This window comes from Gymnoscopelus braueri, assembly GCF_963280865.1.
Source record: "Gymnoscopelus braueri genome assembly, chromosome: 2".
In the NCBI taxonomy this organism is placed as follows: Eukaryota; Metazoa; Chordata; class Actinopteri; order Myctophiformes; family Myctophidae; genus Gymnoscopelus; species Gymnoscopelus braueri.
The window spans coordinates 51,722,828-51,749,507 of record NC_137604.1 but is presented as its reverse complement, the minus strand read 5'-3'; the positions used below and the strand labels follow the sequence as shown (position 1 = coordinate 51,749,507).

At 41.8% G+C, this 26,680-nt stretch overlaps 2 protein-coding genes across 4 annotated transcripts in view; one reads left to right on the top strand and one right to left on the bottom strand.

The window, feature by feature from the left end:
• Nucleotides 1–2,281: 2,281 nt before the first annotated feature.
• Nucleotides 2,282–12,502, top strand: fam83fb (family with sequence similarity 83 member Fb). Of its 3 annotated transcripts, XM_080450672.1 has the most exons (7): nucleotides 2,282–2,299; nucleotides 2,384–2,730; nucleotides 3,260–3,468; nucleotides 8,833–9,000; nucleotides 9,937–10,058; nucleotides 11,090–11,847; nucleotides 12,116–12,502. In XM_080450672.1, exons 2-7 carry the CDS (start codon nucleotides 2,451–2,453, stop codon nucleotides 12,163–12,165), a joined length of 1,587 nt encoding a protein of 528 aa, XP_080306798.1. In that variant the 5' UTR covers nucleotides 2,282–2,299; nucleotides 2,384–2,450; the 3' UTR covers nucleotides 12,166–12,502. The 3 variants fall into 3 exon arrangements, with proteins under 3 accessions (XP_080306798.1, XP_080306799.1, XP_080306797.1); XM_080450673.1 differs by lacking the exon at nucleotides 2,282–2,299 and having other exon boundaries at nucleotides 2,335–2,724; XM_080450671.1 differs by lacking the exon at nucleotides 2,282–2,299 and having other exon boundaries at nucleotides 2,335–2,730.
• A 1,150-nt stretch (nucleotides 12,503–13,652) lies between these two features.
• Nucleotides 13,653–26,680, bottom strand: part of cyth4b (cytohesin 4b) — a 14,699-nt gene continuing 1,671 nt past the window's right edge. Inside the window, exons 2-13 of the mRNA XM_080456653.1 lie at nucleotides 26,666–26,680; nucleotides 26,175–26,239; nucleotides 25,906–25,972; nucleotides 22,518–22,636; nucleotides 22,282–22,362; nucleotides 21,607–21,719; nucleotides 19,602–19,750; nucleotides 18,144–18,255; nucleotides 16,677–16,753; nucleotides 16,374–16,445; nucleotides 15,501–15,649; nucleotides 13,653–14,941 (exon numbers count right to left, since the gene is read on the bottom strand). The exon at nucleotides 26,666–26,680 is cut by the window's right edge and continues 68 nt beyond it. Coding sequence (XP_080312779.1) covers nucleotides 14,860–14,941; nucleotides 15,501–15,649; nucleotides 16,374–16,445; nucleotides 16,677–16,753; nucleotides 18,144–18,255; nucleotides 19,602–19,750; nucleotides 21,607–21,719; nucleotides 22,282–22,362; nucleotides 22,518–22,636; nucleotides 25,906–25,972; nucleotides 26,175–26,239; nucleotides 26,666–26,680 — 1,101 coding nt within the window. The 3' untranslated portion in view covers nucleotides 13,653–14,859. The remainder of the gene's footprint in view (nucleotides 14,942–15,500; nucleotides 15,650–16,373; nucleotides 16,446–16,676; nucleotides 16,754–18,143; nucleotides 18,256–19,601; nucleotides 19,751–21,606; nucleotides 21,720–22,281; nucleotides 22,363–22,517; nucleotides 22,637–25,905; nucleotides 25,973–26,174; nucleotides 26,240–26,665) is intronic.

Below are 26,680 nucleotides of genomic sequence, written 5' to 3'. Positions count from 1 at the left end.
ACCGAAAAAAGGTAGTGATGCAATGTGCACTACCTTTTTTCACTGAGGAAAACTATACAAAAACAAAATAAAAACTAAGCTATGATGACTAAAACTAAGACTAAACATTATTGAAAAATTCGTCAACAAATAAAAACTAGACAAAAATGTTAAAGAGAGACAAGTGGAGAAAGAGATACAGTTGAACTAAGACAAGTCATCATGGGTGCGCGCGGGTGTTACAGACCGAAAATATTTGATCTACAAGCTCACAACGTGTCGCAGCACGACGCGTTGTGTTGTGACAAAATCTTTTCGATGCCAATTTTATTCAAAAGACTATGAATAAAACGAAATCAAAATTTGTCGTAAAAAAAAAAAATGGTTCAGTACTGTTCAGGTGAGCATGATCATGGAGGCTGACTAGCCTGGTAAACCATCCCTGGCCCCCAAGCGCTGGGTGGACGTTTTGCAGAAACCAAAAAGTGGAAGAGCCAATCACATGGCCCTGAGCGCAGGTTTACCGGGCTAGAGGCTACACTCCAATGAGGCGCAATATCAATAAAAGGCCCATCCATACATTCACTGATGCACAGGATTACTGTGTGAGTACTGTACATGCAAACAAGTACGTTATTATACTGCACATGTCATGTACATATATCATATGGTCTAGGCCTATAGGGCTAGTCTATAGGCCTATAAATGGACAATTGGCCATACTATACATGGCATTGAATGGGGTATTTTGTTAAGTGTAGCTATGGCAGAGGAGACAAAACCCCCTGCAAAAGCAGGCATGATGTGTTTAGCATGAAGAATGAGTTGTGCCAAGGGTCATTATGTGCCATAGTGTGCTGCTTGATAGCTTTGTTGTTGAGATCTGAGAGGCTGGGGGGGATATTTTGGAGGAAGTGTTTGTCTCCTTGAAAACATGCTTATGTAGAGCAGAGTAGCAACAGAACATACTTTTGAGCTTACAGATGACAAGAACGAGTCTTTTTTTCTGGCAGCGCTATGAATGTCATGTGTGTTTGATTTACAGTAAATTGAGTTTATTGTCCGGAGGGCTGTGCAGGCAGCGTGTGCTGCCTGCGAGTGACAATGAACAGCCCTTTGTCTTTGTGACATTCAGCAGGTAGTTGTGGGATGGTGTTCTGATAGACTATAACAGACTTATTGTCATTAAGCAGCTCAAGAATGGCAGTGTGATAATGTGATGGAAGTGCAACTATAGTTCAAGGACAAGAATAAGAGTATCACATAGGCCTACTTTACTTAACCTTGAAATCATGTGATTTGGTTGATTCCACACATACTGTAGGATATAACTAATGTTATGTGGAATTCAAAGTAAAGGGAGGTAGAAAGAAAACAAAAACATAAAAAGTCATATTTTGTACTAATCTGGGTTACCACATTTAAGTAGACTAGCCTACCGTGCCTCCGTTTGTTACTAAAGTGCAGGGTGGTTTAAAATCAATCTAAAAAGGCCTATAAGCAGATAATAGGGAATGTGGTGCCATATACTATAGCACCATATAGCATACACAAGTTTTACATCATGTTTCTTTTTAGAACAAACCATCCAAAAAAGACAACATTGTTCGTATCAAGGGACAGAAATTACCCTTGGTTTGCCTAGTAAATTATTTAACAGAAGTGTCATACTCAGCCATAACCAAATGGTTTCAAATAAAAACCCACCAATTCATGTGTTGATTTATCCGTTTCTCAGTGTACAAATGTAACCAAATGGCGTCCATTTGGTTACTTTTACACAGAGTTAAAACTAGAATCAACAACTTATTGTTATTTGACTCTGTCTGAGATGTAAGTAGAAGTAAAAGTACTGAAAATTGGAAAGTTTACTGAAGTAAAACATACCTCAAAGTTGTACTTAAGTGCAACATTTGTGTACTGTACTACTTAGTTACTTTCCACCACTGCACCAGACCAGAGTTACAAGCAAGCAGACAACTTGTACCACCACACCAGTGAACAAATCACTGCTCCGCCCCGCCTCCACTCTTCCAAGACGAATACCAAAACGCTCGCCCCAAAACACAGTCGCCCCGGGGCAAATCCGGCGGTATTCACCTGTTCCTAAACGTAACCTCAGTAAACTATGCCTAAAAAAAACGAACCTTATTCCTAAATTTAACCTCAGTAAAACTATGCCTAATCCTAAACTTATTTCTTATCTTATCCTCAGTAAAACAAATACAAGAATAAAAGAACCGTGGATCTGCAAAAAAAAAAGTGGGGGCAAGCGTGTTTTGGGGCGAGTTTTCCGGTTACCCTCCAGGAATACAGACAGGTAAGAAACGTCCCGTCCCTGAACGGTCCCACCTTTTAAACGTCACGCTGTAGCCTACTTTACACTCGTAAATGAAAGTGACAGTTGTTGTCAAAGGTCGTCTATCTATCGGTATTCCCTCCGGGTGGGGTGGTTCCACTCAGTTCCAGCCATGGCCGACTCACAGCTCATGTGTTTGGACGACGACCACATCATCAACGCCAAGGTCCCGGAGTCTAAACCAGAGTTCTACTACAGCGAGGAGCACCGCGTCGCCCTGGAGGAGCTGCTGAGGAACGGGGACGGTGCCTTCAAAACGCTCCTTAAAGAGGACAAGGCGACGGACTTTCTGTCCGCCAGGGAACTCAAGTGGATCAGGAGTGTCTTCCAGGAGTACAAGGCGGTGGAGGAACACGCCACCCCTGGGACCGCAGAAGCCAGTGGTGGTAAAAGTACTCATATTTTTTGAGCGGTGCCAGCCGCTCCAATAAGTGACCGAGTGTGTTTGTCCGTATGTTTTGCTTAAATAAAAGTGTCAATGCTGCAATGTAGAAATACTGTTGTTATGAGTAAAAGTCCCAGAATTCAAAATTGACTTGAGTAAAAGTACAAAGTATTGGTATTAAAATATACTTAAAGTGCCAAAAGTAAAAGTACTCATTATGCAGAATGTCTCCATTTTACAGGTTTCTAATGTATAAAAATGTATAACAAATCTTTTGAAAAAGTTTATAGGGATGAAGTGGTTACGTATGTTTTGTAATAATAATCCAGATCTACAAAGTAACTAGTAACTAAAGTGTTCTAATAATTTTAGTGGAGTAAAAAGATTAGTAGGCCTACAATATTTGACTGTAGTGGAGTAAAAGTAAAAGTATAGAAAATTGGAAATACTCCAGTAAAGTAAAAGTACCTCAAACCTGTACTTAATTAAGTACAGTACTTAATTAAATCTACTTAGTTACTTTCCACCACTGACAGAAGCCAACAGTGTTAAAGGAGATTCTGGGCTCCATTCTACTTACTGGCCGCAGCTCTCGGACACAGAGGTGCCACTTCTGGACAACGGGTGGCCCAGTGGCGGCTTCTTCAAAGGGGTGACCAGGGTGGCAGTGCACACACACCCACCCAAGGACAATGGACCTCACATCAAAGAGGTGGTGCGTCGCCTCATCCAAGAGGCCAACAAGGTGAGCTCTGTGTGTGTGTGTGTGTGTGTGTGTGTGTGTGTGTGTGTGTGTGTGTGTGTGTGTGTGTGTGTGTGTGTGTGTGTGTGTGTGTGTGTGTGTGTGTGTGTGTGTGTGTGTGTGTGTGTGCGCGGTGCAGCGTGCCCAGACATCATAGATACTAGACATACATGCATACATATTCTGTTTTATTCATATCATAGATGTATTTTATCGATTTTGACATTTGCATATCAATACGAAAGTAAAAGATTTTATGCAATGAATGCATGACAGACAGACAGACAGACAGGCATGGCTAGATATAGGGGGCCAATGTTTATGGCCTACCTGTGCATTCCTATGTGAGTGAGTTGGAAAAGTGTGTGAAAGTGAGAATATTAAATGATGAGCCTATTTGATTGAACAAGTGAAGAGAGAGAGGCTATACTACAGGAACTGGTTAAATTTGTATAGTTAAATAAGTATTAAGATGTATTAACGAAGAGCGTAACACACTCCACTGCTCCATCAGCATGTGACCACAGGGATGATCCCAACCTAACCTTGGATCAAGACTATCATATCATCATCAAAGTCAGACTCAATACAATACATCTCTGATAGTCTTCTTGATCCAGGCTAATCAGGACCCAACCCAATGAACCTTGTCCTCACACACCACTTATCTTGTCTTATCAGTTGAACAAGGCTCAGTAGTAAACTGAAAGTGTAAGTGATTATTTGAGTGATTAGGAATAATGCCTTTGTTCTCAGTAGTAAACTGAAAGTGTAAGTGATTATTTGAGTGATTAGGAATAATGCCTTTGTTGCTTTAGAGGTGTGTGTGTGTGTGTGTGTGTGTGTGTGTGTGTGTGTGTGTGTGTGTGTGTGTGTGTGTGTGTGTGTGTGTGCGTGCGTGCGTGCGTGCGTGCGTGCGTGCGTGCGTGCGTGCGTGCGTGCGTGCGTGCGTGCATTTATATGTGTAGATAATATTATTATGTTTATGTGTGAAATCGTAATAATATAAAGTGTATGGTGCCTGTGTGTGGTATGTGTTTAAACTTTAAATATGTAGAAATGTAATCATCATTTGAGTTGCCCATAGTAACGTTTTGCTTGTAGACAGTACTAGCTGAGTCATTTGTTCCTTCCATTCACATGCACGCTGTGGCAGGCTCCGTGTGGCTCCCTCAACCTCCCTCTGTGCAAACAAGGCACAGCTTTTAGGATATGGGATCATGCCAATTACAGATGTTTTGCAGTTGATTTTGGAGAGACAGCGGATTTTGTGTTATCTCGTCTATTGTGTCTGTTACATTGTGCTCAATTTTTTTAAATCACATTTTAAAATCACATCACATATTCCCTTGTCCTTCCGTCCTGTTTTTCCACCATCTCTGTTTCCTTCCATCCATCAAGCCATCCCATTTTCCATTCTTCCAATCCTCACTCATCTCTCAGCCTCTCCATGCCTTCCTCTCCTCAGATTTTGGTAGGGGAAAGTCCAGCTCAACATGTGTCATAACCTGGCAAACAGGATCACTGGCAGTCTGAATAACAACCAGGATATTTACACAGTAAAATCCTCATGGTTAATTACAGGTCCATTTGGTTACATTTGTACTCTCTTAGTTACACATGGATAAATGAACACTGAGGATTTCACTGCCCGGTGGGATTTTTGATACTAATAACTATGGCTGAGCGATATTGGAAATATCTCCCTTTTCTCCCCAATTTAGTCATCATGCCAATTGATTCCTCCCCACACACATTTTCTGAGTTGTCACTGCTGTTGTATCCTATTGACTCACCTAACAGTGAGGAGCCCCCACCGGGAGGAAGTAGAGCCTTCGTCCTACTCCTCCCGCCCAACACTCCCTGCTGACAGGTGCCGCCCCAGTACGTAGGATTACGTGCAGTAACAATTATCACCCTCCCCATCCGGCTTCCCTCCCCCGAACACGGGCCAATTGTGTTCACATAGCGTAGACGCTCGACAAAGCCGATACACCACGGTGGATTCGAACCCACAACCCCTGCGGTAGTGGCACTGGGCAGGAACTTTACCACTATGCCACCCAAGCTCACACGGTAGTGAAGCGTTGTGAGCTTGGAGGTCTGCTGTTTTCTGAAACTTTTGAATGTATAAAATAGGGCTTAGGTAATTAAAACCAGGGAAAGACAATACTTATGTCTTGATTTTATGATATCCAAAATGCCAGACGATATCTAGTCTCATATCACAATACCGATATAATATCGATATAGTGCCCGGCCCTACTAATAACTTCTTCTATATTTTATTCTTTTTTCAATGTAGCTTGATTGAATTTGAAATTTACACTTGTTCTGTACCACAGCACCCATTTCCATAGTCACCACTGTATTCATGCATGGAGCTGCAGAGCAGTCTTGGGTTAGATATGATTCCCCCTCACAACAACACAAGTGTGCATTGCTCATTGGCCAAGTGGGGATATGGGTGCAAAGTTTCACAGAAATCGGACGCTGCGTTCATGATTTGAGGCATTTTGTACAAAACGGGCCACTCTTGCAAACTTTGGAAGCAAATCTTAGCCAATCAGGATGGAATATAAAAAGATCTGACAAATCTGTCTTGATCACATGACTATAGCGATACTGCGTACCGATTTGTGTGATGGTAGGACAACATTTGTAGGAGTAATTGTGTGCGTGTGCGTGTGTGCGTGTGTGCGTGTGTGCGTGCGTGTGCGCGCGTGTGTGCATGTGTGCGCGTGTGTGCGTGTGTGCGTGTGTGCGTGTGTGTGTGTGTGTGTGTGTGTGTGTGCGCAGTGGCAATTTAGCTGTGCTGATTGGTTAGGAAGTTGACTAATACAGGGTTATCGTCCTCTCTGTCAACTTACTTGCCCTCACTCAGGGCAAATAAAGGCTGGGTATGTGATAAATATACAATGTGTAAAGAATATTACATAACACACTAATACCTACGGAGGCCTACATGTTAACACGACCATTGGGGAATGGCTTTCTTCCGCCTGCTGTTGTTCATACCTGCAATGTATTCCCACATTGCTGACACAAGGAGCACACAAGGAAAAATGAAAGTCAGTTTGTGTACGTGGCTCCATGGCACAATGCCAATGCCTTTCTGGGTAATTGATTCTCCTTTACAGATTATATTCAACACACACACACACACACACACACACACACACACACACACACACACACACACACAGCACATCAGAGATAACATATCTTGAATGAACAGTTGGACCACTATAGCTACAGTACTATGCCGCTCGTCGCACAACACAGATATTACTAGTGTTTTTCTGGGTAGTGTTTTGTTTATTTAGCATGTACTGTAGTTCTGTATTTCCATTAAGTATAGCAGTGATTTGTGACAGTGTGCTACTGTTTACAGGTCACGGCCTGCGTCTGCACCACGTTGCATTCTTCTCCAATGACACACTGGTGGGGAGCTGTGTGAGCATTCTGTGAGACAAGAGCATTTGTTACAAAGTTAAGAGTCATGTTTTCCATTCAGCACTCTGCCCTGTCAAATCCTCAGTGTTCATTTAACTCAGTGAGTTGCTGATGATCTAATTCAGGTGTCATAGAAGCAACAGCAGTAAGCACGAAACACAGAATAGGTACAGGTAGGAGTAGAGAGAGAAGAAAAATGTAATTTAACAAGTCTGACACTACACTAGTGAGGCCAGACTGAGTTAACATGTATATCCTATCAATAAATGGGGAGGATGATTTGCTCCTCATCCCCACTAGTACATCTTAGAAGGGATGAGAGGGATTCACCAGGATAGAGCCCAACTTCATCCTCATCCTGCCCTCCACAACCACCTCCAGATTGTCCATCTCCAACTTGCCTTCCTCACCAGCTCACTCAGTTTGTTAGCATCCGTTTTGTTGGCAACCCCAACCCCTCCCAACCCCCCCCCCCACAAACAAAAACAGCAAAGAATAGGTCCTAGGACAGTGGCTCCATACTGGTTACACACATTGAAGGACCGGAGCCTCGCCAGTAAGCACAGCTGTGTTAAAGTTCCTGGTGCCTGAGCTGTTGTAAGGTTCCCATTCAGCTTAGCTTCACTAGATTCCACTATAGTTCCTTTGTTTGCTGGCTAAAGAAAGTAACCCAACCAAGTGCCCTTTACGAACAAAGTGCCAGTTCATTCCGCTTCAGGACCCTTGTGCTTTTTAAAGGAACATGCAAAGTCCTCAGTTGGCATGGGCTTTACAGACGGAAATCATCTCTATTATTTTATTTTCTTTCCTCACACCCATGCAAACACACACAACAGTTATGTAGTATTTTATTTATAGATTATTCACTTCATGACACTAACACTAGCAGTTTACCAAGCATACTAAGCCGTCTCTTACTTGTCTTCTTAATTGGAATTTAAACTGAAGATATCAGGTCCTTGTCAGGAGTTCAGCTCAAAACTTAAAGGACCACTCACCCACCCACTTTAACCCTATCTTCATATAATTGGTCCTCACTGATGATCACTGTAAGATGGCACTATTTCTGCCTACTCACTCTGTGTCTCAGGGGAGGGCTGTGGACAGTACAGAAACCAGCCTACGGGTACCGCAGTGACATGATCGGTAGGCAGGCTTGGTCATTTCAAACAAGATTTCATTTTTGGGCGGTGTAGCCGCCCCTATAAGTGGGGTTGGGATACCTCATTAGTATTAGTTTCCTGCACTGTGATTGGCTCATTAGTACACCCCTAGCTGTACTGTGATTGGCTGACTCTATTGGCTGACTCTATTCAGCACTGTGATTGGCTAGCGAGACACATGATGACATTAATAACCTATAAATAGGATTATGCACTTCCAAAAAAAAATCCAGCTTCCATCACTATGATGACCACACCGCCCACTTTACACTGGGTGTGATTTTTATTTTTTTGCGAGAACAATGGCTTCTATTTCAGCATTATAGCTTTCCAGCAAGAGAAAGGCTGTAGCTTCTAGTCCACCAATGAGATGCAGAGTGAGTAGACGGAAATCTTACTATGAGCATTAGTGAGAACCAAGATATCTTCATATCTTATATGAAGATACTGTTGAAAATGGATGAAGTGCTCGTTTAAGGAACACACATTTTGTCGTGTGTGTGTGTGTGTGTGTGTGTGTGTGTGTAAGTAAGTGCTGTTTCTATGATATATTAGTTTCAGGTATAGGCAAACAGAGTTATTACCACATTCCTTTATACAGTATTTTGCCATATAACTGGGCATACATTTAAACTGTCATTGGAGTCTGCCACCACTCAACATGTTCAACTAAAAGACGTGTGAAGTCTGTTATGTCTTTAATTATAATAATTCTATGGACATTAATAATGAAACCTGTCACTCCCAGGTGATTGCCATCGTGATGGACCTGCTGACAGATCTACAGATCCTGCAGGACCTGATGGATGCGGCCTGGCGTCGCTCCGTGCCCGTCTACATCCTGTTGGATGTGCAAGGCATGCCACACTTCCTGGACATGTGCTCCAGGCTGCAGATCGGTGCCCAGCACCTTCGGGTAAGAGGCATTGTTGCCATGTCCGCTTATTATAAGCGACTTTGGGCTTGTTTTTCTGTAAAGGTGTTTGTGAATAGTTGCAGCTTGCAGTTTTTTGGGACTTGTTTCTAAAGTGCAGATGCTTATTTGGACTTGATTCCTAATGTTGTTTAAACCATTGGTTCTCAAACTTTGGCTTTTAAACCCTGATTGATATTTGTATTGTTTAATTGTATTGTGTGTTCCTTTGTATTGCATTATGTTTTTATTTTTGTTAAGCCTACTGTGCAGCATTTTGGTCAATGCTGTTTTTTAAAATGTGCTCTATAAAGTTGGATTGGATTGTGAGCTTGTAGATCAGCTATTTTCAAATAGTCAATGGATAGGGTTCAAGTGGTAAAACTAGTCGCTTCTTTTAGGCTTGGATGCCTTTATCCAAAGCACCTTTCATTACCTTGCAAATATTTGTCACTTGTAGTTGTAGCGTAGCATAGCATAGCATGTCTGGCGGAAACCTTATGTGTCCAGAAACACAATACTCTTCAGGAAATGGAAAAGAATAACCTGTGTTCTAGTGGATCCAATGTAGTTATTATTTAGTGACTCCTGTTAATAGAGATTTCTTTCAAATAAAAGATTGTTAAAAAATAACTAAAATAGCAGATCTACAATCTCACAACGTGCTGCGATACGATGTGTTGTGAGCTTGTATGTTGGCTCTTTTCGCTACTTTTGCATGACAAGTTTAAAATAGGACATTAAATTATGAAGACATATTTTTGGGAAATTATGAAGACAATTGACAATTTGTAGCTAATTAGTTTTTTTGGGTGCCTGCCTGCATCAGGATCCAGCCCTTGAGATTCTGTAAAAAAAAAACAAGCAAACAAAAACTTTAAAATAGAATTGTCTTTCAAAATGTAAAAGTGTAGTGATTGCAACTATTTGTTCTTCCAGAACATCCGGGTCAGAACGCTTCTTGGAACTGGCCTTGGACTGTCCTTTGGTAGACTCCCTGGTTCAGTCTGTAATAAATATATGCTGGTTGATGGGGACAAAGTCATGTTTGGCTCCTACAGGTGAGACGTGTGTGTGTGTGTGTGTGTGTGTGTGTGTGTGTGTGTGTGTGTGTGTGTGTGTGTGTGTGTGTGTGTGTGTGTGTGTGTGTGTGTGTGTGTGTGTGTGTGTGTGTGTGTGTGTGTGCATGATGTGGTTACGATTTTTTTTTACCCACAGCTATGTAAGTGGGTCAACAGTTGTGGTGCTGATCCACAAATAACCAAATATGTTTTCTTCCTTCAATCAATCTTCAAGTGTAATTACCTTAAATTTGCTATGACACACCAACTTTTCAACACCCAAATCAAATTCCGCTTGTTATGTCTTACTTACTTATAAGTGCCTTTATTTAAGCCAACCTTCATTTATAAAAGTGTTAAATTAACGTTATGAAGCAGTCTCTCCAGTCCACACACGTTTTCAATTCACATGACCATGCAAAAGTGGTCAAAACAGACGCCCAATCTCACAGCGAACAGAGGACCTTTCAATGACAAAAAGTACAACATATATTAATTTGGCACCAGGATCACTATTTTAATGGTTGCAGCAATTATCACTTCATAGTTTTTCAGTATGTTTTTTCCATACACCCAATCTTGCACGGTAGCATTTATGCTGCTATAATGTGAAAAGGGTTTCAACATCTCTTAATTAAACTTTAATAAAACTTTTGTTGTTTGTTTTTGGTGGTTGCCCCCCTTCCTGCGGGTTTCATGACACCACTGACACTGCTGTTTTGCGGTGGTGCAGTTATTGCGACAGCCCTAGTTAAGATCATACATCCATTATACAAACATGCAATATAAAGTTTTCTCCACCTTAGGCACATATAGTAAAGTGTGTGTGTGTGTGTGTGTGTGTGTGTGTGTGTGTGTGCGCTTGTTCGTGTATGTGCCGGTGGGGGGGGGCTGGGGTGTGAATTTTAACATCAATTGGATACCAGTAACTGACATTGGGAGTATATTTTTTTGTGGAACTTTATCTTTGCATGAGCTTGTTTCATATTCAGGTGTTTGTGTATCTATGCATACCTTGTCTCCTCTCCCAGTTTCTCCTGGTGTACGTCGCGCATGGACCGGAACATGATCACCGTCATGACGGGGCAGGTGGTGGACGTTTACGATAGGGACTTTCGCGAGCTCTACGCCATTTCTGACGAACTGGACCTCTACAAGGAGTTTCACGTCAACTCGCCCGCAAAGGTGACTCCCGCCGCCGTTCAATCCAAAGCGGCAGCTAAGCGCCCGCCACTACCCGCCACCACATCCCGCTTTCAGGTCAGCTTAGGAGACTCGAGGAACGCTGGAGGACTCCAGGTGCCGGCGCACAAATACCACAACCCCAAATACTTCCTGGTGTTTGGAGACCCCCCGCGGCCGAGTAGGTCCTTACAGGGAACTATGGGCAGGGGAGCGACGGTCCTAGCGGGTCTTCCCGAGGACACGTATACGGAAAGGATGCGGGCAACCAGCAGCGAGAGAACTGGTGATAAATTGACTTCATTGTCTTCAGAAGGAGAGCTTCCTTTTGGCTCCATGCAACCCAATGACGTCACTGCAGATAAGAAGTCGCGGCCTACGCTGAAGCAGAGATTCACCAAGTGGAGGTCATCCTCTAGGAACACTCCAGCAGGTAGCCCGTGCCCCACCCCCACATCAATAGATCCTAATAGGATCGAGGTGGACGAGTACAGTGACGAGGTGATGGTGAAAGTGCCGAATGCTAAGTCGAGAAGCAAGAAGTCAGCTAAAATGGGCCCAAAGACTGACTCCATGCAGACTGTCAACACTACACAGGACACTGAGAGTAAGTCACAGCTGAATATTTGAGACCTTTCACTCCAGGGTCAAACACTGTTTAAAAATGTAAGCTAGCATTGCAACATTGTGTATGAAAATGTGTGCGCCATATGTAGAGTTTTGGAGTGAAGCACTTGATTATTTATTTGAGAATTTACTTGAGTTTACGTTTTCCTTCATTGGAACCACGTACACCCCCCCCCCTCTCAGCACCAGTCTCTATGGTAAATAGATTAATTAATATTCTCTTCCGTTTCTCTTTCTTTTTGTCACAGGTGTAAAGAGTCGGAAAAAATCTAAGGAAACAGGCTGTGCCCTCTCCTGAGCCAAACACCTGGATACAGTATGTGGTCCAACCGGTTTCTAATTACAGGATGGGGCTGCGTACTCTGAGAAATAAACAATAAAAGGTTCTCCTTGAAACTTACATAACCTTTTAAATTGTGCAATATTGTAAATGCTTCAGGTGAATGTATTTTAAATAACAAACCTGCTGCTACTAAGAAAGCAGTTGTTTTCTGTGACCAAGTGAATGTACAGCCTTCCAAGTGTTGGAGTGTAATGCTCTGGATTTTGTTTGATGACAAAGTCTTAACGGCAAGTCAATAACCAATGTACCAGAGGTGAGATGACTGTTCATTTTTCTCAATAAAAGGGTCAAATCAAAATGGTTGCATTTGAAAGCATGATGAAGTATTTGTTGGTTATATATATATTTGTTATACATACAAATACAAACAGAATTGCAGATCTACAAGCTCACAATGCAGCGCGTTGTAAGCTTGTAGATCTGCTATTTTTGGCTAAGAGATGTGGTGTAGAGGGGGGGTCCAAGTACAGAGCCAACTGGCGTACAATTTACTAAGTCTAGAGGGTGGTTAAGGATCAAGGTCATTTTTCAAATCACACACTTTCAAGAGCTCTGTCAATCTGAGCAATAAAATCAAACTCAGGCTTTTTTTTTAGATTGTCAAGGAAGCCGCTTCTTCACTGGGTGTAGCATCATAGGATCATCCCTTCAGGATTGCTCACTTGAATGAGTTACCGGAAGCATGACTCAATGTGAGTATAGTGCCACCCAGTGGTGATCTACAGTTTTACATACACCGTCCTATGATAATAATTAACTGCATTTTTGCATTTTATTGAGTGAGCTAAGCTGCACAGAGGAAGCTCTGGTATGGAAGCATTTATAGCCCCTCTCTCTCTCTCTCTCTCTCTCTCTCTCTCTCTCTCTCTCTCTCTCTCTCTCTCTCTCTCTGGGTGTGTTGTCAACAACTGTAACCTCAAAGAGGAACTGTTGGTGTGCCGGTAACAAGTGTAAGAGGGAGGAGGGTGAGGGGGAAGTGTGGCGCAACACCGAAACAGGAAGTCAGAAATAGCAGAAAGAGGCCCAGGCACGCTATGAGAAACATTAAATGCACTCCACTGATGCTCACCAGAATTGATCATATATTACTTTATCTTACCACTGACTTGTCGTTGTTGCCAACTTCTTGCTCTATATATATATATATATATATATCTTTCCAACCATGCCAGCAATGTGTATAGGTCAATGTGCCACATTGTTTACAAATCTCAAATTAATCCATGGCTGTAATTCTGGGCCATATGGTGTTTATATACAGTCATTAAACCATCTACCTCTGCCTTCAAGTTTGACCTAAGCTTAGCACCAGCACTAAACAGTATCTCACGATCTAAGCAATTCAAGTCTTATTGCCATCATGCCAACCACAGGATTTTCTTTTAGGATTTGTTAGGGAGAGAAAGGTGGAGAGCCTATTGTAGTTAAACATTATTCCGGTTTATTCATATTATATCCATTTATCAGCCAGACAATGACACTTTTATTGAATGCCCATTATGTAGCAGGCATTGTACCAAAGTTGATATATAAACATCACACACGTCATTCATTGAAAGAAAGAGGAAGTGAGACCATGCATGATGGTTTCACTGGGTTTTCAACTGGAAACACAGGTGTCAGGATTCTGCTTGCACCAAAAACAGGATCCTAATTTCTAATGTCAACATGTATCTGAAATGGGTGCATTAATCAATCAAAGGCCACACTACCATGTTATAGAGAGCCACATATTTAAAGATATACTAAGCATATTTGAAGACACAATCATTCAAAGCTCTATGTGACAATTTGTCAGAGATATGATGACATTGACAGATGGTAGAAGGTGACATTGTCTTTACCCCGTCAGTACAAATGACTAATGACATCTTCCATGTGCCTGATAATACTTAGAGTAAAAAAAGACTACCATTCAGTTGCATCTTTTGCAACTTCCGTCTTCACTGTCTCATAGCTTAAAGGTCCATCTTAAAACATGTCTCCTCCCATGCTTCAATCAATCATCAGTTAGTTTACAACTATTTCATGGGAAGAGTGGACAGTCCTAATATATACAGAGTATGCTTACTTTATCACCATCATGTATTTGATCAAATACTGCACAGAAGTCGGGCTATGTTGATAGCTGTAAGTTGTGAGAGCTGAGAGGAAACTGTGCATGGCTCTCTGTTAATAGCCCAGACATGACTTGTGGGAAGTCACATGCTAGGTTGTTTCCTTTAGTGTCCTGTATTCATATAAAGCAAATACAGTGGACGAGCATCAGACAAAAAGCAACAGTCTTGTAAAAGCTTTAGAGATGAGAACATACTGTACACAAAATGTACGAATCTTTTCAGCGCTGTGTGAATACTAGTCGACACACATGGCCCCGTCTACAAGGTGTTTCACGTTTTTCACCATCTTTTCAACCATTTTTATGTTGCTTTTTATATTTACAATGATAGTCCCACAAAAATACTTGAGATATTGTCACCCGTGACAATTTAGTACTAAAAGAAATAACTTCGGACAACGGTTGTGCACTTCTTGTGTCCTCTGTCCAAGTTCAGTTCACTTGTGCTGTATGAGTTACAGCTTAAAGCCGGTGGAATCCCACTGCACGATAAAGGATTGTAAGGCGTCCATAAGGGGCGGGGAGTGAGCTCAGTCCTGCGGAGCTTGGTTGATCACCTTCTTCTTGCGGACGGACACCAGGTCGTAGAATGGGTCCTTGGTGATACTTGCTCTGTTTGGGTAAATAAGAATAGGACAACCGACAAGATGTTAAAACTGGTAGTGTTAGCCCATGATTAAATCCGGGAACGCATCTACAAATGTCTTCTACATCCAGTTTTCTTAAAACCGTATATGTTGCCATAATATCATTGGACCACCCAAAATGATATGTATTTGGTCGCGGACCCCCCATCTCAAAATATTTTGTTCCAGGGACCCCCAGAAGCAAAGATTTGAGTTGACAAAAGTTCGCTTTAAAAATATATATATTCAAAGATTTGCAAAAATGTTCATGATTTTTCAAAAATAGAAGATCTACAAGCTCATAGCGCAGCACTCGGTGAGCTTGTATATCTGCTATATTTGAATAGCCAAAGTATAAAATAATGGCTATAGCTAAAATCTAAAATGACACACGTACTCAAACACTCTACTGTGTGTGTGTGTGTGTGTGTGTGTGTGTGTGTGTGTGTGTGTGTGTGTGTGTGTGTGTGTGTGTGTGTGTGTGTGTGTGTGTGTGTGTGTGTGTGTGTGTGTGTGTGTGTGTGTGTGTGTGTATGAACTCTGACCTGATGGCCTCTATCCATGAGTCTCGTTCCTCAGCGCTAGCGGCACAGATGGTGTAGGTCTGGTGTTTGCCTTCAACCACCAGCCCGTCTTTCCCTGTTTTACAACCCTTGATCTTCTGGCTCTTGGGGTTGTACAGCTCTAGGCAGTACTGGTGAAAAAAAGCCACACAGAGAGAGATGATACGATCAATCGTCTGGAATGAAAGACTATGTTCATCGATTCAGACCCGTCCGAACCCCATCATCCATCAATTAGCTGGCCTATGTATGTATTAAAAATTTGCTAAATACAGAGATATTGCACTCTGAGCTTCAGGCAATATCCCTTGGTGATAGTGTGTCTAATTTTCTCAATAGACGATCAGGGAGACCACCTCCAACCACTGCAAATGTGCTAGTTATTTTATTCTCTCTCTTTTATTCACTCTACCATATGGATTGTTTAAAATAACATTCTATTCACTAAACTACGTTCCGGATTGCAGCCTTAACCCATTAAATCCGGGAACGCATCTCTGTCATTTTAGATTTACAAAAATAGCAGATATACAGTACAAGCTTGTAAAGCTTGTATATCTGCTATTTTTTTTTTAAACGTGAAAATCTTAGAACATATATTTTTTAAAGCGAACATTTTTAACTCAAAGCTTCTGGCGGTCCCTGGAACAAAATATTTGACAAATGTTCGCTTATATAAGAATATAAGATTTGCAAAATCTTTCACGATTTTCAAAAATAGCAGAGCTACAAGCCCATAGCTATGAGCTTGTATATCTGTTTTTTCTTAATAGCCAAAGAAATATTAAAATGACACAGATGCGTCTCTGGTCTTAAAGGGTCAATGACCATATATAGACCATAATAAACACTTACAGGTTTGCGTGGATAGGGAACTTCTCTGACACAAAGATTCTCTAGAGGAATGATGCCTCTGGGCTCCTTGTCCTGGAGAGACACAGAGATAAATGGAGTTCAAAATAGGGTTGCAGCAGTCAGAAGAACAGGCTTTGGGTACTACGTTACATTAGGCTTTGCTGTGCTAAAGGCGAGAGAAGAGAAGAGAGCAGCGAGATAAAACAAAAGGGACACCACGTCGAATGGGATTAGAGGAGAAGAGAGCGGGGGATTAACGCCGAAAACAAGATGAAAAGGGAAGATTGGATTGGAAAGTCTTACCGTGGTGAACTCAAAGTAGTAGAGGCAACTGTCAGTCAGGATGAACCATCGCCTCTTCCAAGTCTTCACGCGGCCCCCTGAAACACAAGCACAGTAAATCAACAGTAGCTAGAGAGAACCTTTGGCTGTCTTTGGCCATATATGTATAGGTATATGCAGTGGTGTAAAGTAACTAAGTAAATTTTTCTTAAGTGCTGTACTTAAGTACACTTTTGAGGATTCTTTACTTTACTGGAGTATTTCCCATTTTCAATACTTTTACTTCTACTCCACTACATCTTAAAGGCAAATATTGTACTTTTACTCCACTATAATTATTTGATAGCTTTAGTTACTAGTTACTTTGCCGATTTCGATTATTATCACAAAACATGCATTCACCACTTCCACACAGCCCTATATATTTCGTCCATTTGAAAATAGCTGATCTACAAGCTCAAGTACATTTTTAATACCTTACTTTTACCGTACTTGTATTTCTACATTGCTGTATTGATACTTTTACCTAAGTAAAACATGTTAGTACTTTTTCCACCACTGTATATATGACATGTATAGGATTATGTTCTTTAGGACAGGATTATATTCTTTAGGACAGTGGTTCTCAAACTAATTAAAGTAAAGGAAAACCCATAACTCGGAGAGTGCACACATGGAACAACGTGTACACTTTCTGTGTTGCAGATCTGTAAGAGTCCATTTGAAACCCACCCCCACCCAGTCATATTCCTTGTACTTGTACAAGATGTACAAAAATAGAACTCAGATTATGATCACATTTAATATGAAATAACCACTAGACCAGTGGTTCCAATATGGACCACTTGGCTTGGACCGGCAAGCAGGTGCATATTGGGGCAAGGTTATATGACTCTGTTTTGAGACCCTGTTGATTATGACCCTTATACAGATTACATACACCTCACAGTCATACACACAAGCAGAATCTGAGTGGTACAAAATGTTAAGAGGTGCAACGTTAGTTAGCCAATCATCAGTGCCTCTTCAATCTCAATTTGTTATACTGATGAACGATAGTACATGTGTACGTTTTTCCGATGTATAGTGGTGAGAGGGCTGGGAGAATGCAGATAACGGTAGTTATCAGGGAGTGGCCTTATGTGGTTGAGGTTTTCACTGTGGTATGAGATGTTCAAGCATGATACAGACCATGAAACCATGTGTGTCAATAACCCTCCTGCTGACATCCAAAATAGCCAGCCATTTAGGTCATGTGACTACAGAAACAGCTGCCAACAAACCTTTTTCTAAAGGGCTTTATAAATGCAAATGCCTCTAGTCTAGCATGTACAGCATAATTTCCTGTTTACTTCCTGTTTTGTTTTCTTCTCTCTGCACAGTGGCAATGTGAAGATGTTCACTGTTAAGTCAAAGTTTTTGCTCTTTTATAACGCTTCTTCCTGTATAGTAAAGTGAAAGATAAACCATCATCAAAATGTATTTTACCCAGTTTGAGGAGCCAGCCTTCACGGTCGGGGTTGAAAAAGGTGTGTGTTAGGTCATTCCCGTCATCCTCTGGGATTTTAAAAGGCTCGCTGCGTATGCTGTCGTACAGTTGCTAATGTGGAAGGAATAAAATGGGTTAACATTTTATGCAATAATGATATGAAAGCAATGAGTTAATAATAAACCACCAGTTAATTCTGTTCTTACAATGTAACAATTGCGTAAAAATGTGTTTCACCCACAACCACTATGACGTCAACTTCCGCAGCACACCAGTGCCAATATCTCACATTAAAGCACTCCCTCTAATGTATTATCACTTAATTGAATGCATCAGTATGTTTCGTACAAAGTTATGGGATGACAGAATTTTGAATTTCAGTGCCTTCTTGCAGGTAGTCTGTGCCCAATTCAACAGGGTGGTGCCACTGCCAAGTTCATCAAACTGACAACTGCTCATTAAGATTGCAGGGGATATGATATGTACATCAGACCATTGTTTATTGATCAACATCTACAAACAAGCTATCTGTTAACATTCTAGTGATATTTCATACAGGCCTCACCATCTAACAGCGCTCTGTGAAAGGCAGGATGGCTCCTGTGTTCATAGAACTAGAGCAGGGCCGGCCACTGCTATAAGCAATATAAGCGGTCGCTTAGGGCCACAACCACTAGGGGGGGGGGGGGGGGGGGACTTTTTTGTATTTACTTTCATATTGTAATTATGTCATGTATCTCCTAACTAACGTTATTATTTTAATATTCAATAGAAAATAATTATCTCATGACTCATTTATAATGGGGGTGTTTGGGGGGGCCACCAAAACAAATCTTGCTTAGGGCCACGAAAATCCTAGGGCCGGCCCTGAACTAGAGTTACAAATACAATACATAACTATTGTTATTACACCGATGCCCAGTGAAGCAGGATTGCATTTGCATTCTGCGATAAGTCGGACAGTTTTAAATACGACTTCCAATTTGGCAGATAAGTTGGGGGTAGGGTGGGTCAGGAAGACCTGTTCAACCTAGTTTTCTTATTATTCCTTTTTTTCAAATTGGTCAAAGGTCAAGTACACTGTGCAATGTAACACAGTGCATGTGTTACATCAAAATTGGTGGCCTATACATTTTTGTTGCACAAATGTATCCTGATATAAATCAAAATAATCGAAGCGTATATAGCTTGCTGCTTAGCAGAAATGGAAATTGAGAAATAAAATCTAAACAATTTTAAAATATATTTTCGTGAACGGAAATGACAAACAAATGACAGCTTCCTGCCTCGGATTTCGGGAGGTGTAGTTCCAGACTATATAGCATTCGGAGATTGTGGAATATTGTCTGGCCACGCGAGACTACATCATAGCTCTCTGTAACCCAACGTTCTACCACGTTCTTTAACATCGCTTTGAATCTTTCCAAAGGAAATGCTGACACTCCATTATGTCTCACCGACAGCATCTCAACGGGGAGATCGCCTCCATTGTTGATGCCTCTGTTCATGGAGATGAAGCGGTCCAGGGTGGTCTTGTCCTTCACATTGGGATTATGGAGGCTGGTGTTCAGCATGATGACGGCAAAAGACAGGATGTAGCACGTGTCTGCAGATGCAGGGATACACACACAGAGACACAGAGAATTACAATGTATCCCATTTAAGACCTGAGGCCGATTCTACAAATGCCTACAAACTAAATCTTTCAAAAATAGCAGATGCAAAAGCTCGCAGCGTGGCAAGAAGTGACGCGCTGTGAGCTTGTATATCTGCTATTTTTGAATAGCCAACACAAAAATCTGAAATGACCCGGTTTTAACGGGTTAAGCATTTAGCAGACGTTCTTATGTAGAGTGACTTACAAGGTGCAAGTGGGGGCAATCGTCATGAACTCTAGTCAACCAACAACAGATAGAGTGATTGTGCATTATATTCACAAACCGATGGCGGAGGAAACCATGCAAAGTGCCAACCTGCTCATCACGAGCAATTAGAGGTTCAGCGTCTTGCTCAAGGATACTTCAACATTAACTCTGGGGGAGCCCGGGATCGAACTGAGAACCTCGCGGTTGCCATCCAGCCCCTCTACCGGACACTCTACCCCTGAGCCACTGCCACCCCATATGGAAACAAGTATGTGCTGTAAAGTAACTAGGATAGCAGGTGAACATCAAACACACTATAGCGTCTATCTAAATAACATACTAAGCATCTGTGAACAAGCGAACAGCATATAGTACACCTACAGTATCTTGTTGAAAAGGTGATTCCCTGTTGCTGCTGACTTACTTAAGTGTCAGACATACTGAACACCCGTCACACACAGACACTATATAAACTAGAAAAAGTGCTCCTCGGAGCACAGGTCTCCGCCAGGTCAGGTACGTTATTCTGGCCTCCTGGTGGCGCTATAATAGGCCAATGTGAAAAGGGTGCCATTTATTCTTAGGTCTTTCATGGCAATCAGACACTGCATTCATGATTTGATTCATTTTGTTCCAAAAATGTGTTTTGCTAAATTAGACCTGCTGGTGGCGCTATAACAGGCCAATGTGAAAAGGGTAGCATTTCTTCCTCGGCCTAGTGGGAATGTGCGTGTAAAAATTCACGGAAATCGCAAGCTGCGTTCATAGTTTGAGGCTTTTTGTTCAAAACAGACCAATCCTGCAAACTTTGGAAGCCAACCATAGGCAATGAGGATGGAATATGGGAAATCGGACAGATTCGTGTTGATCACATGACTATAGAGATACTGTGTACCGATTTGCATGACGTTTGAATAAAATCTGTAGGAGTAATGTAAAAAAAAAGGGTTTTGCACAAATCGGCCTCCTGGTGGCGCTATAACAGGCCCATGTGAAAAACTTGGGGCAGAGGTTCTGAATTGGCATCCAGGGAGTGTGTGTGCATAGTTTCGGAGCGACCGGGCCAACGGTGCCGGAGATTAGCTGCTAACACACAGACAGGACGGACACACGGACACACACACACACACACGGACGGACGGACAGGGGCGAAAACATACTCTCTCGCCATGCCTTTCGGCCTGGCGGAGACAATAAAAAGAAATAAATCAAGGGTCAAATAACTTGGTCTGGTAACAGCATGGCTTCCATGTGGATTTCTGACTATGTACCATGACAACCGTACTATGACATCTGTCATCTTCATATTTGGACAAAGTTGCAGCCCAATCCGAGCTCCCTTACTTTACTTCCAGTATAATATTAGAGTTCTGATTTATTTCCGTGGCCTTCTGACAGCATTTACAAGAAATGTGGTGCTGAACCCACCAGTGGTTTGCAAAATTACCCCTAGATAGACACAGACAGAGAGACAGACCCTAGACGGCTCGCCTCATACAAAACATAATGTAAAAAAAGAAGACAATGTGGTCATGTGCTCACGCACACAAACACACACACACACACACACACAGGAAGTAAGTTGACTGAGGCCCACCAGTTGACTGGAAGATATGAGTGTTGCAATCGCAGTAGCGTGTAGCGAAGGCCTCCATCATGCGGTCAATCTTCTGGGCTTCACCTGGTAAACGGAAGCTCCACAGGAACTGCCTGACACGAAACACACACGTATGCATCATTAGATATTAAAACATTTGGTGACTAAATTTTGACCTTGATCTAGAAGGCAACTGGAGCAGTGGTTCTCAAAATGTTCATGTCAAGGACCCATTCATTGACACGTATTAGGCCATGGACCCCCGTTTGAAAAGGTTTTGTGCCAGGGATCTTTGTTAGATTAGATTTAGTACATCTTTCTACAACATTCTATACTGTAGGTGTTGGGGAGATTGAGTGAAACCTATGATCTGAATTGTCATTCTTATACATCCTCATTGGACTAACTTCTAGCCGGTGAAATATTAAGTAAATTAAACTACTCCCCATTTTACTGTGGACCCCTGGTGGTCCCCAGACCCCATTTTGAGCACCTCTGTTGATGAAGATGAGGGAAAGAGAAAGAGGAGGATTATAATAATAATAGTGAGGTAGCAGAAGAAGGAGGAGGAGGAGAAGAAGAAGAAGAGACCAAACCCTAACCCTAACTGTAAAAGAGACGGTGCGATAAATGATAACGATGATGATGATGATGATGATGGTGCCAGCCACTGACCTTAGTGCCTGTACCAGGTTGAGGTCAGAGAACTCATGCAGCTCCACAAAGGCCTTCAGGGTCTGAAGGTGGAGCTCCTCCCTATGGATGGATGGATGGATGGATGGATGGATGTTAGTACAAGAAGTGACACATGACAAAGTTGGGCATTTATTGCTCTTTTTAATTGTATTCTTCCCACCACGTCGTCCTTGTCACCATACCCCCCCCCCTTTCCCGCCCTGCCATCTTCTCACCTCTCTCCTAAGAAATCTCCTATAGCTGTTTTGTTGAGTCCCTCCTCCTTGTACAGGAACTCCGCGATGGACTTGTCTCTCCTCTCCAACAGCTTATTCTCCACCAGGTAATTGATGCCCTGTATGTACGCACACACACGCACGCACACACACAGACACACGCAAAATGAGAGAGTGAGAAAAAGGCAGATAATTTCTTATATGAACATGCAGTGGTGTATGGCATCATTATTTTATGCAAAACTATGACCAGCACTAGGCAAATGTAAATAAGGGTATTTGTAGTGATCCCAGAGGGAAATTACTTTTCTGCATTTGACCCAACAGTGTTGCTCAGATAACACACACGCCACTTGAAGTTGGTGTTTTTTCTTAAACATTCATACTGATATCATTTCTAAGTGAGACAACTATTTAGCACAAGTTATTAGCAAGAATTTAGCACTATTGTTTGTATGATGATGGAAGTCAACACTTTAGTCTTTAGCAAGCATTGTATGGTACAGTACATTGTCTGTGTGCCTGTACTTGAAGTTGGTGTTTTTTCTTTCATGAAGTTTCATGATGATCTCATTTCCGAGTGATCAGACTTCCTGTGCTGTTTAGCTCACAGCTTATTTAATCACCCACCAATTCCTTAAAAACATTTTCTCTTCCTCTTTCTCCTCAGCGAAACTAAGACATAATGCAACCTGGCATTGATTTGTTAACCCAGCTCTTACACAGATAAGGAACCTCTTCTATGAACTTTTGACTCATATGTCTTTATTCTGCACAAAATTATAACTAAAAACCTCAAATGCTTAATAACTAAAATGAAGTGTAAGGGCACGGCCCCACCACACTTTTATTTTACCTCTGGGGCGGAATCTGCCATTGCTTTGTCAATGCAAATGCGTGGATTCTTGGTCTTGCAGATTTTTTCCAAGAATCCACGCATTTGCATTGACAAAGCAGCATTGGCAGATTCCGCCCCAGAGGTAAAATAAAAGTGCGGTGGGGCCGTGCCCTAAGGGTGCAGTCACACCGAACTTTGATTCTGCCTATGCGGCGGATTCTGCAAATGCTTTTCGATACGTTTGTTGCCAACTTGCCATTCGAGGATTTCCGCAAAAAGACGCTCCGATCCCATTGAAAAGCATTGGCAGAATCTATGTTCGGTGTGACCGCACCCTAAGTCACACTTTAACATCGGCTGCCACTTAGATTAGCTTGACACCAGATATGTAATGTGTCAGAGGAGAATCCTAAGAGAGGAACTTGCATTACTAAGCTATTTATTACAAATTACAGAAGTCATTAGTTAAAGGGATACTTCACTTTCAAAATGTTTGGTGTCATTTTAACGTCTACTCAGGCTTTTGTGATCACCCCAGACAGTTTTGCACGTTTTGCAAGTTGCTTGATTCGGTATTTTGAATATTCAAATATTTGATATTCATTTCATCATACACACTCCCTTCCTATACAAACCCATTGTTTGTTTTTTTTTCAATTACTTTTTTCAGTCATTTTATTAACAAAAAAAATATTAAATCTTCTTCATTTTCCAAAAAAAAATTATTAAAAAAAAATTTTTAAGTAATTAAAAAACACGCCCCCCTCACGTATTAGAAGGACAATATCAGCGCTCGGGTGGCGAAGTGGTAAAGTCCCTGCCTACCACCACGGAGGTTGTGGGCTCCAAACCACCGTGGTGTATCCGGCTTTGTCTACACAAACACAATTGGCCCGTGTTCGAGGGAGGGAAGCCGGGCGGGGAGGGTGATAATTGTCATTGAACGTAATCCTACGGGCTAAGGTGGCACCTGTCAGCAGGGAGTGTTGGGCGGGAGGAGTAAAACGAAGGCTCTACGTTTTCCTGGTGGGGGCTCCTCACTGGTAGGTAAGTCAGTAGGATACAACAGCAGTGGCAACACAGAAATGTGTGTGGGGAGGAATGAATTGGCATAATGACTAAATTGGGGAGAAAAGGGGGGTAAACAATAATTGGCTACTCAAAATCTTTGGGGGAAAAAAGAAAAAGAAAAAAGAAGGACAATATCAGTCAATAGAACCAAGGATGGGTGTTTGTATAGGAAGGGGGCGTGTCTGATCAAATGAATATCAAATATCTAAATACTGAATGAAGCAACTTAAAAACTATCTGGTGTGCTCACAAAAGCCTGAGTAGATATTGAAATTAACCCAACATGTTTGACAGGTTATACTGATAAATAGCAACTAAAGTTCAAAGGTACGTAGGTTAGGTATATTCCTGCATGTATTATTTGACTTTTTTGTGTGTCACTGCAATTTACAAATTACAATTACAATTTACAATATAGGCATTTAGCAGACGATCTTATCCAGAGCGACTTGAAATGCGAGATCAGAGTAAGCACAGTAAGCACTAACCCTAATCAACAATCAACAAGGTAAATAGTCATATAGACTGCTCTAAAAACTACAGCTGAAACTGTGATGTGGTGGGCTGATGCCATTTTCAGTACACAGATTCATAACACATGCATCTGTGTTTGCATGAAGGAAGTGAACATCAAATAAAGTGTTGATCCTTAAAAGATGAAGGAAGTCAACACTTTAGTCTTCAGCAATACTTTAGCATCTTTGCACAACGAAGGAGGTCAACATTTAAGTCTTTACTAGGAATGTTTTACAGATTATAGAAGTAATTTGTTACGTCCTGCATTCCCCAAGGTAAGCAAAAGGGGCTAAACATCAAAATGGCAACTAAAGTTCAAAGCTACAGTAGGTTGAGGTAAATGCTTGCATGCATTCTTCGACATTTTCGTGTGTCACTGCTGAGGTCTTTGTTGTATTCGTAGGGCCTGCTCTCAAAACCACCACTGAAACTGTGGTGTACGTGGGCTGATGTCATTTTCAGTACATAGACTCATAAGACCCAGGGCAGTCGTAGCTGAGTGGGAACAGAGGCTGTATTGTAATCAGAAGTTTGCCGGTTCGCCCCCCTGGCCCGCAACCAGTCTATTTGTCGACGTGTTTCTGAGCAAGACACTTAACCCCTAACTGCTCCCTGCTCCCATTAATGGCACTTCCCCACTGCTCCTAATGCTGTGTTAAATGCAGACAAAAACAACTAAGGGGACTAAACATATTTATCGTATGATGACTTACGTGGTTTAGTCTTAACCACTTAAACCCTGAACGGGATCGCCCAGGGCTCTATACTAGATTCCAAAAACAGCTGATCTACAAGCTCACAATGCAATGTGAGCTAATTGACCTGCTATTTTTTGTGAATGTTCACCCCAGAAAACGGATGCTAGGGTTCAAGTGGTTAGTATGTATGATGAAGTAACACTTATATATTTTTGTATTATCAACCAGTACACAGCTAAATAAATCCCCCATCCTCTGAGCTCACCTTTTTGGGATCCATGTTGAATTTCTTCTTCCCAGTAGAGAACTGCTTGCTCTTTTCTACAGTCTTACTGCATAACAAAAAAATAAACATTGCAGAAAATGTTAAATGTTTGATGATACTGTAGGTATCGATTTCCATTACCATTATTAGTACCATTATTTAGCATAAAATAAATAGTTTAGATTAAAAAAATCAGGAGAGGGAGGTATTTTGAATAAGGTTGATGATTGTGGTGGGGTGGGAGGGTTCCAGTCCAGATTTCAACTCACTTTTCTTCAGCAGACTCAAAGGTCAGTAAATCTGCCATGACGCTGTCAATATGCGTCTTCAGCTTCTGCAGAACGTAGGAGAACAGAACACTTGGTCATGTCTTTAGAATTTAGATGAGTTATAGGCTCACCGAGAGTAGATGAAAATATAAGAAGACCACATGCTCCTTCCATGTCAAACTGTTTACATACACACTGTTTACAAACCCAGGACAACCAAAGAAGACATCAAAATAAAAACGACTTATTTCAAGTAATCTGCATGGAAGAGAACTACAGAGAGATGACAGTCCATCAATGGTACCGCACTCCATATTATTTAGGCTACCCCCTGCACTGATGTGCCATCTGAACTCACTGTGTGTGTGTGTGTGTGTGTGTGTGTGTGTGCGTGTGTGTGTGTGTGTGTGTGTGTGTGTGTGCGTGCGTGCGTGCGTGCGTGCGTGCGTGCGTGCGTGCGTGCGTGCGTGCGCACGTGCGTGTGTGTGTACCTGTATATCATCCAT

Bases quoted from the DNA above. Each gene is read 5' to 3' on its own strand.
- fam83fb (XM_080450672.1), top strand. From the start codon at position 2,451: ATGGCCGACTCACAGCTCATGTGTTTGGACGACGACCACATCATCAAC. The intron at 9,001-9,936 runs GTAAGAGGCATT...TTGTTCTTCCAG, and splicing joins TCGGTGCCCAGCACCTTCGG to AACATCCGGGTCAGAACGCT. The intron at 11,848-12,115 runs GTAAGTCACAGC...TTTTTGTCACAG, and splicing joins CACTACACAGGACACTGAGA to GTGTAAAGAGTCGGAAAAAA.